This window comes from Clupea harengus, chromosome 12, assembly GCF_900700415.2.
Source record: "Clupea harengus chromosome 12, Ch_v2.0.2, whole genome shotgun sequence".
Lineage (NCBI taxonomy): Eukaryota > Metazoa > Chordata > Actinopteri > Clupeiformes > Clupeidae > Clupea > Clupea harengus.
The window spans coordinates 1,967,424-1,977,836 of record NC_045163.1 but is presented as its reverse complement, the minus strand read 5'-3'; the positions used below and the strand labels follow the sequence as shown (position 1 = coordinate 1,977,836).

The window sequence follows — 10,413 nt, the reverse complement described above, 5'->3', positions numbered from 1 at the left end:
TTCTCTTCCTCACCCTGTCACTGTCTTTGTGTTGCTGCCTATTGCAGTCCAGTAAAGTGCCCGTCGGTGCAGTCTGTGCTTTGATGCTCTTGTGAGCGCTGGGCCTATTTTAATCTGTGCGTGCAGATAGGCGGCTGAGGCTCCGTGGAGTTTGTGTGAGAGTGATGTGTGGGGCCGCAGATAGAGCGGAGGGGGGGGGGGGGGGGCACTGTACAGGACCCAGGCCTATTATCTCCATGACTAATGGAGGCAGAGAAACCCGGGCCTCTGTGTGCACTGCTTTTACTTAATCACCAGCTGTGATAACGAGGGGACCAGGCTCAGCCTTCCAGACCTGGGCTGCTGCTCAGACACCTTCACGGGGGTAGGGTGCGGGGGTGGGGGGTGTGGGGGTAACCCAAATGTAGCAGTGGTTCTCCCCCCCCCTTCACCCCCCTTCACCCCCCTTCCCATTAGGGGGATATGATTCTCTATCACCTTTGTTGAATACAAGATCATTATGAATATAGTTTTCATAAGATCTTTCTCACTAGAGAATATTTTGGACATTTTTGCATATCTTGTAATGATGTATTGAAAGAGGCTGACCTGTTCAGTGGTAAAGGGCTGTAGCTTCTGAATTAATGACTTTTGGGAACATTGTGTGTGTGTGTGTGTGTGTGTGTGTGTGTGTGTGTGTACGTGTGTACGTGTGTACGTGTGTACGTGTGTACGTGTGTGTGTACGTGCCTGTCTGTGTGTGTGTGTGTGTGTGTGTGTGTGTGTGTGTGTGTGTATGTGTACGTGCCTGACTGTGTGTGTGTGTGTGTGTGTGTGTGTGTGTACGTGCCTGTCTGTGTGCATGTGTGTGTGTGTGTGTGTGTGTGTATGTGTGTGTGTGTGTGTGTACGTGCCTGTCTGTGTGTGCATGTGTGTGTGTGTGTGTGTACGTGCCTGTCTGTGTGCATGTGTGTGTGTGTGTGTGTGTGTGTGTGTATGTGTGTGTGTGTGTGTGTACGTGCCTGTCTGTGTGTGTGTGTGTGTGTGTGTGTGTGTATGTGTACGTGCCTGACTGTGTGTGTGTGTGTGTGTGTGTGTGTGTACGTGCCTGTCTGTGTGCATGTGTGTGTGTGTGTGTGTGTGTGTGTGTATGTGTGTGTGTGTGTGTGTACGTGCCTGTCTGTGTGTGCATGTGTGTGTGTTTTTGCAGAAGAGTGCATGAGGAGTTTGTTAAGGCTCATTTGAATTTTTATGGCTACATTTATTAGCAGGGGTGTTGGAGATGCTCCTTAGAGGATGGATAACCTCATGCATATTCTCTCATCCTGCCAAGCCACTGTCTCTTCAGTTGAGTTGCCCTGGCCCTTTAGTCTTTATTTCACAATATAGTCACCTTTCAGATGCACTGCAGTCTACCCAGTACATATGCTATTACAATCCATAGCATAGAATAAAGAAAATAACAATTTTGATGCATTATGCGTTATGATCTATTGTAACACATGGGAATTGAATGGTTGAATCATAGCACGCTAAGTTGTGTGATCCATGAATATGTATTAGTATTGCTTCAGTATCAGTTCTATGATACTCCACTTTAATTTGCTGAAAATAACAGCTGTGCCAGTGGTGTATTCTAGTCATGATTTGAAGCATACTACATATATATTTTATATTTTCTACAAAGAAAAATGTATCTGGAGAAGGAACAAGTATTCATTGTGAAATGAATTATTTATTGTGGGCACTGTTTGTCTGTTTGTTATATAAATCATTTGCATACAATTTTCAGTCCTGTATAAAAGTGATCTTACATCACAAGAGCTGTGAATGATCCGCTGCTTGGCCTCTGTTAATACCAGAACTCCGAGCAGCAGGCTGTGGGACCACCGTCCCATCACACATCATTCCGTCGCTGAGGATGGCTGGCTCCTCTGCCAGTTGGTAGGAGAGAAATAACAAGTGTGATAAAAGGCTAGGGAGAAAAAGAGTTGATATCTAACAGCGATGCAAATTCTTCTGCCCACTTAACTGTACAAATCCCTAAAGCTCTGTACTTCTCACATGCCGAATATGTTTTATTTTCCCATAGACCACACTGAGAGAGAAATGATCTAGTGTAAAATAACTTATACAAGTCAGTTATACCGTGGAGAGCAGTATGTATATGAGATCCTTGATGCGCGTTAGTCTGTGCAATTCATTGTTTAGAGGAAATATGAGCAGGTCTTGTTATATTTTTTATAGGTCTGCACACTACCATCACATTTAAAACACTTTATTACATTTTCAATTTCATTTCATTTTCATTTTCAAGTTATATTTTGGTATATGTATAACTCGTCAGTTGATCCTAAACCCTAACAGTAGTGCTGTGATGTTTCAACCAAGGGTATATAGAGCAAAGCATTTTTATTTTTATGATGCAAGTAATAATTGGGACACATCCACAATATATCTGTATTGTGTACAATATGTTAAAGCCTTTCAGCAATGAGAAAACCAGTAATTTTATATTACTCTTCATGTTTCACTGGAGGGCCTCAGGAGCCAACATTCAGGGACTAGCCATGTCTGTGGTCATGCCTCTACCATTAAGCCCCCTGCTGTGCCTGTGCACTAACACTTAAGGCAAGAAAGCAATCTGCCCTTTAAATATTTATTTTATTGTCTCTCAGAATGCAGCCTTGTAAAAACATCCCATCTCTTGATCCTTGTGTGATATTGTGTATGTTGCTATGTCCCAGTGTTGTTTCTGTAATCCTGGGTCACGTGATGTAGAACGCCTAGCAGGGCTTCTCCGACTGGCTGAGGCTCCTTTGTCTATTAGATTATGAAGAGCGTTTCCAGGAGAAATATCTCTGAGTCTCTGTCATGTAGAGTTATTTATAGCAGTGTGGTGATATGCTGTTATCTGATACCCTGTCCCAGTCCACTGTCTTACTGTTATTATAGTTAGGGGAGCAGAGAAAAACGGACAGAATGACAGCACAACGAGAGGGATGTACACAGTCTATATGTCCATCATTATCAATACAGGTCATACGATACATTTATGATGTATTATACATGTACATATATATCACACACCCAAACAGGTGCAAGAAAAGAAACTGCTAGGTAATGGAATGTCCTTGTGGCTGTGCTACCCAGGTCACAACAGTGAGGTTTTACATGTAACGGGTTAAAAACCGATATTTTTTATAGTTTTTCAAGACCATATTTGTTTAGAATATTAAATGATTGTGCTTTGCTTGTTTCAGCTTTGAACCTGATCACTTTTGACATGTTCATGATCATATTTTGGGGGGCACAGAGGTAGCAGTGATACAGTCCGATCGGTCCAGACTCAGCTCCTGACGACAGTAGCATAGGTAATTATCAGATCATTTTCCCATCAATCCCCAGAAGAAACAAGCAATCAGCGTGGAGATTAGATTTCATATTAATAGGTGAGTCAGCGAAGGAGCTAATTTACCCATAAATCTGCCATTACCTCTGTCGGGATGACGGATGGGCCTTCTCGCTGAAACAAGAGGGGTGAGCGTTGCTGTTTGATGGCACAGTTGCTATCATCCAATTTTTCTAAAAGCTGCAGAAAAAGCCCAGCATGCCCGGGAGTTATTATAGGGGCACCATTCAGCGGCAGCACACCCTGGTGTGTCAGGCGCCGGGGAAGAGATTTAAGGTAATGTTCCACAGGAGTTTTTTGTGTTTCTTTAGCTTACGCAGCACTTTTTGTCGTCAAAGGACACAGTGATTCCAACAGTCAGCAACTTGGAAACAACTACAGAACTGTACCTCAGTCAGAACTGTCACATTCTTCATTCAAAGAAAGCTTCTTACAGATTCCCACACACACACACATCACTAGCATAGCCACGGGTGTGCGTGTGCCTGTGCCATCCTATAGAGCCATCTAAGCACAATTTATGCTTTCGCATAGAATCTATGCAAGTGGCCTACGCCGTTGTGAGCATTCATACTTGCATTGGTGTGTCTGTGGAGCTATGCAATTCACCACCAAAAGGCTAGTTGGAAAAAATAAACAAACTAAATCAAACTCCATAGACAAACGTGTTTGTACATAAATGTAGTTTTTAAATTCATAGTGGAGTGAGTATCCATGGAGTCGGTTAAAATGTTGGTTGCGATGTAAGCTGTAAACATCAATGTGGCTGCGTAAAGTTGGCATCGAGAATTTGTGACAGCCATATTGGATGTTGTTGAATCGTGACCCAAAAGGTTTCCGAAATTCTCTAAAGTGTTTCCCCATTCATTTCAATAGGAAAAAAGGGGCATGAAAAATCAAGAAAAACTAAAGAAAATAGAGGGATTGCAAATCCTTTTCCATGAGCAGTGCACAGCATCAGGCCAGAGGGGTTAACGTTGCAGCGGTGACCATATCATAAAGTGCTAGCAGCAGAAGCAACACAGAAAAACAGACAGAACAAACAAAATGTAAGCTGCAAATACATTTTTTTATTTCTTCACTATAAAGCACCCTGCTTAAACGCACACACACACACACACACACACACACACACACACACACCAACTGCCCTTACTTTAGTCCTCATGTTGTTGTTTCTGAAGTGTCATCTTGATTTATCATGAAAAGTTGACAACAGTTTTAGTACTGAAAACAGCAAATGGATTTGACTCATATCTTATTTGTATTCTCTTGTAGGTTATATTATGCCTTGTGAATCACTTGTGTATGGCTACAAACAGATGATTCAACTTCTCCAATGTTCACATCCCGAAGAGGATCCCAATTCCCCAAAGGCCCAATTTTCCTCCTCAGTGAGCTAAAATATAAACATATTTCTTCCAGTGGAGGGTTTCCTACAGCACTATATAACACTTCACATAGAACACCAGCGAGATCCCATTTCACAACAACACAACAAGCAAGAAACATCTTGTTGAGTGAATAACTCCATTTCTGCTCATTAGTTAGCCTGACCTGACATGTTTGTTGTGATTTCGGCTACCTTAGCGATGATGTGTCCCCTGTCTATGTAGATCTTGAGTGAGTCGCCGCTCAGAACAGCTGTGCTAATCACCCATGAGAACACGGAGGTCACGACTGCTCAATTCTCCTCTCCCTCGCCTGGGTGGAGTCCGCGGGCCAGAGGGAAACTGAGCATCAGCCACACAAAACAAATCGGAGTAATAGATGTTGATTAGCAGTGCTCACAGCCAATGATGGTTCCCCACCCAGAGGCAGCTGGGGCCTAGAGAGGACTAGGGTGGGTGCGAGGGGAGAGAGGGAAGACGTTAAGTTAGAGCGAGAGAGGAATAGAGGGAAACATGCACCGACACGGCCAGAGAAGTTTAGCTCGCTCTGCGTGACTGTGAGCCTCTGGAGCATGAAGGGTATGTTGTCTGGATGTTCCACGGCAGCCCACTGATCCATCGCTGCGTGCTGCCTGTCTGCCTGAGGTCCTTCATGTGGTAACCTCCCCTCCACCCTTCTGTCTTTCATGCCCCCTCCTTCTCATCTCTCTCTCTCTCTCTCTCTCTCTCTCTCTCTCTCTCCCTCTCTCTCACTTTCGCTCCCCACAGAATGATTCCTGGGGTAAGCAGTACTCCTATGCCCTCTTCAAAGCCATGAGCCACATGCTGTGCATCGGGTACGGTGCCCGCGCGCCCGTCAGCATGTCGGATCTGTGGATCACCATGCTCAGCATGATCGTGGGCGCCACCTGCTACGCCATGTTCGTGGGCCACGCCACCGCCCTCATCCAATCTCTGGACTCATCAAGACGGCAATACCAAGAGAAGGTAAGACGGCCCACAGGCCTCACACATATGTGCCCACATGGTCAAGGGTAGACGAATAAACAGGCCGATTGAACAGCTAGTAAACCAATACCAGCAGGTATGAATCTTATCTTAGTTAGCTTCTGATTATATGGAAACAAGCAATACCAGCAGGTATAAATCTTATCTTAGTTAGCTTCTGACTATATGGAAACAAGCAATACCAGCGGGTATGAATCTTATGCTAGTTAGCTTCTGATTATATGGAATACCAGCGGGTATGAATCCTATGCTAGTTAGCTTCTGACTATATGGAAACGAGAGCTCTGTATTCATCAGCATTTCGTTTTTAGTGCAATACTTCTTTCTAAGTGTTTTGCACACACTGTGTGTAAGTGATTCACTGCCATGGTCTCCTCTCATGTTGTAATCTTCATAGGTCTCTCTCCTTTAACTCATGATGACAGTATAGGTTATGATGATGTTCCATAAACCCCAAAGCTGATGAAGCTGGATTAAAGCCACCCCTGTCTGGGCCTGAATTAGAGGCTTATACTCGGGGCTCATTGAGGTTTCATCTTAATAGCGCATCAGTGTCCTGTTCCTGGTCTAAGTCATTAAGATGATTGACATAATATAGATCCTATAGAAATACACAGAGCCAGATGGAGATGGGGGATTTAATTGGCAACCCTTATGTGTACATACAGCGTTTAATTATTCTTTTTAAAATTCGGATCCACCACAGTTTAATGACAGATTAGCCTCGGATTCCATGCTCAGTCTCAAGAGAAACATTTTGGGTGTGATGTGTTGGTGTAAGTAAACATCATGATGCACAAGAGCCCAAGTCTAAGGTCAGAATGTAATCCATTAATCATCCAGTCATGTTGGTATTACATAGTCAACAGTCTAAACTTCCACCAACCCTAGTAATGTGACAGCAGTTGTAAGAATGTATTTGAGACAATGGCTAAAAAGATTATGCCTGTTTTTGGATGTCAAAAGTTAAAAAAAGTTAACAGAAGTGAGAGTGAAATAGTGAACACTATGAGCTGCTGAAATCCCCTCCCACTCGAGCGAGTAGCGGTTAATGCAGCACATCAATTAACCTGTCACGGGCTGCGTGATGCTCCTTATCTCCAGCGTCCACAAAGCCTGTGTCACCTTGAAAGTGACAATGACAAGGCAGCCGTAAATGGACGAGGCATTACGTTAATTTACATCCAACAGCTCCCGCATTAGCTGCTATCGTTCATTTAAATATGATGTTGTGACCTTGCTGAGGCAGACTTTGGTCAATACGCATCAGCTGGACCCCCCAACCTTGTTCTTATTTATTGCCCATCGTGTTGTCTCATTCTGTGTCAGGTATGTCTCTGAGGTAATGAGCAGTCGCATTAGTGACCGTCAGACCACTGAAAGAACTTTTCCAGTGTTCCAGTTCCAGTGACCTGTCCTGTTGTACATCCTGAGACGCCCACGAGGAGCGGTGCGTCGTCAACGCCATCTGCTTTAGATTCACACAATCAGATTTCCAACCCTTGGAACCCCCCGGACAACAGAAATGCTATGGGAACCGACACAGAAGCTGCCTCAGTGGTAGAACGGGACGCTTCACCCACTGAATGGGGGGATAACCATGACACACATCTGTGCTTTGAAGGAGCTCGGTCACGCACACACTCAGGCACACACTCCTAATTACTCTGGAGTAGCACCGTGGCGTCATGCACCGGCATTATCTCTCATCACTTTCTCCGTCGAATGGAGCAGCTCTGATCCCAGATCAAAACGGGCGATGAACCCTTTTCAGCTCATCCCCCCCCGGGGGAATCGCAGCTCAGCTACAGCGAGGTGTTTGGGTGGAGAGCAAGGAAAGCCAGAGACAAAAGAAAGAAAGAGAGAGAGAGAGAGAGAAAGAGGGGGGAGATAAGAAAGGAGGAGATGAGAGCAGGAAGGGAGGACCGCGTGAATGTGAAGTGTTAGGAACAGCAGTATATACTCTTCCCCTGGTCAGTCCTACTGCAATCGTGGCCCCGGTGCCGGAGGCTGGTGCTGTTCCCCAGTGTCCCACGCCCTGAGTGGCATGCAGCCCCCAGCTCTTCACTGCTCTTCACTGCTCTTCACATATATATGAACATGCACGGGCGGCACAGATGCAATTATGATGCATCCTGAAGCACTGAGCGTTGGCCCACAGCTGAGATTAGGCCGTTTTGTCCTATGCTCTGGTTGATATCTCATTACTGAACAGCTCCATCAACACATCAGATAATTGTTTTGTGTTGTGTAGCGCTGATTCTCCAAAGGACAGGGATAATGGTATTCCATGACGAGGTATTGTTATGGCTGCGACCGAAGATGATGTCTGCTAATATCACAGCTATCAGAGGGCGAGAGCATCTAACCAAGTTTCCAATTTCAAAATATTCGGCCAGCAAAGCAAACAAACCCGTGGCCTTACACCCCTCAATGGCTTTCATTTGCCTTTATTGCAAAATAGGACATCAGCATCTTACTCACCCAGGTAAAGGCCCTGTTATTTCCCTCCGCTTGAATGACTGTTGTTGAAATTGTGTAGAACAAAGTGCTTTTGGCAGCAGTTGTATATTTTATCTTCCTGTGAGTCAGTGACCAGGCGCAGGCCGGTCTGTTTTCACCTGATTTCCACCTGGGGAGGATGAAACACGACTGCTGGATTGGTTCTGACATCTAATATAACCCTGCCTCTCCTCAGAAGCACTTGTAATATGATGACCGATTTGGTTGGGGAAATAATAGGAAAAGAGATGAAAATAGCCTCTCTCTCCCTTTACTGTTGTCTTCTTAAGGTGTGATGCACATTCGTCTCAGCTGCTTGGCCTGTGGAAACTACAAGGAGTGTTGTTTAATGCCCACTTGGCTTCTGCAAGGATGCAGGGTTAATTTTATGTCACCTCTTTGCGAGCAGGACCTACTTCTGGGGAGCACAGCTGCATCTTGCATGCGAGTACATACTGGACTTAATTAGACTTCATTAGCTAAAGCCTCTGGATCACTATGAATCACAACAGTCATCACTGATACAAGTGCTTTCATAGGCCCGGGAGGAGTGAAACACCACAGTCTGGAAGAAACACAACTCACACACACACACAAACACACACACACACACACACACACACACACACAGACAAATTCACTATCACACATAAACACAATCACGGGTCACATGCAAGATACAGAACAGTAACGTTGAGGTGTTTTTGCCAATGTAATCTAACCCGTATTTAATCTGCAAGATACAGTTAGTGAAACTCACATTTGGAGACTTAATTGAAATGACATTCATGAAACAGATTTACTTGTACTTGTAGTGATTATTAGTCATAATAGAAATATACGCAATGTTCATTTTGGTATTTAATTTAGTAAAATACCACAAAAAGTACCACTGAAGTGTCATGTAGTTAGTTTATTAAAATAATATGTACCTTAAACACATGGTGATGCCCTCAACATGCCACATCCTCTTGGTTGCCGTTGATAAAGAAATGCACTGGCTTCAGGAGAGAACACACACGCACACACACACACACACACACACACACACACACACACACACACACACACACACACACACACACACACATACACACACACACACACACAAATAGAAGATTGAGTCTAGAGTGATACAGCAGACTTGTTAATAATTCAGTAAGAGTGGCCCTTTTTAGCCTCGTCTCTAAAAGGCCTGCTGCTTTAGCATACACACAGGACAACACCAGGGAGTTGCTGTGTCAAATGTTCCTAAAACAATTTATCCCCCCGCTGTGGGAATAGGGTGGCGGCTGAGAGTAAAAGCCTGATGGAAATCCCTGGAGTGAAAGTGGACGGATTAGTTGGGGCTACGGACATTAGTAGCGTGTGTTAATGTGTGTGATGGCAGCACTTCTGTGACCTACTGTGACCCAGCCATATTCACAGCATGGACGTCGACATTTCAAAGTTGAATTGCTACCGCCTTTAAAACAGCGAGAAGAATGTGTGACTTTTATCGTGTCGTCAGTGTAAATTAATATGCCTCAAACAAAACGTCCTGCCTTATCACCCTGCTGCAGCTGTGCCCAAATCAGTGAGGGAGCGCATTTGCTTTGCAAGCTGTGCTCTCTGTCGGTCAGCCAAATGATTATTTGCTGGTCTGCTCTTGTGTAATGTTGGCCGAGGGGGCTGGCCGCTGTCACAGAGTGCTCGCTGGCACATCTGATTGCACCTAGATCCCCGAGACAGCATGAGATGGCGAGAGACAGAGTGCGAAAGCGCGAGAGACCCCCTGAATCACTGATACGCCGCTCGCTCCGTTCTATATATGGTGAAGATTGCCTTTGCTGGCGGCCTGGCCATCCAGCCGAGCCGCGCTTGATTACTGTAAAATGGATGAGGTCCAGAAGATTTGTTCTCGTTCTCCTTTTTCCGCTGCGGAAAGTGTGTGTCTCAGCAGAGTCTGGAACCCAGTCTGGTGTCCAGGCTCCCTGCCAAGCCCTCACGTAAATCAGAGGTCCTTGCTAAGTCTGACACAGCCCATATTTATTTGCCTGCTAGCGTGACACGCTGATGCTACTGTCTAATGAAATATGCAGGAGGTGTAGCCCTTCTTCAGACACACTGTGTAGCAGTGAG

At 44.9% G+C, this 10,413-nt stretch overlaps 1 protein-coding gene across 1 annotated transcript in view; it reads left to right on the top strand.

Moving 5' to 3' along the window:
• LOC105911478 (potassium/sodium hyperpolarization-activated cyclic nucleotide-gated channel 1) overlaps window positions 1-10,413 on the top strand; it is a 60,950-nt gene that overhangs the window by 30,352 nt on the left and 20,185 nt on the right. Inside the window, exon 4 of the mRNA XM_031578292.2 lies at window positions 5,551-5,769. Within this exon, the coding sequence (XP_031434152.1) occupies window positions 5,551-5,769 (219 nt within the window). The remainder of the gene's footprint in view (window positions 1-5,550; window positions 5,770-10,413) is intronic.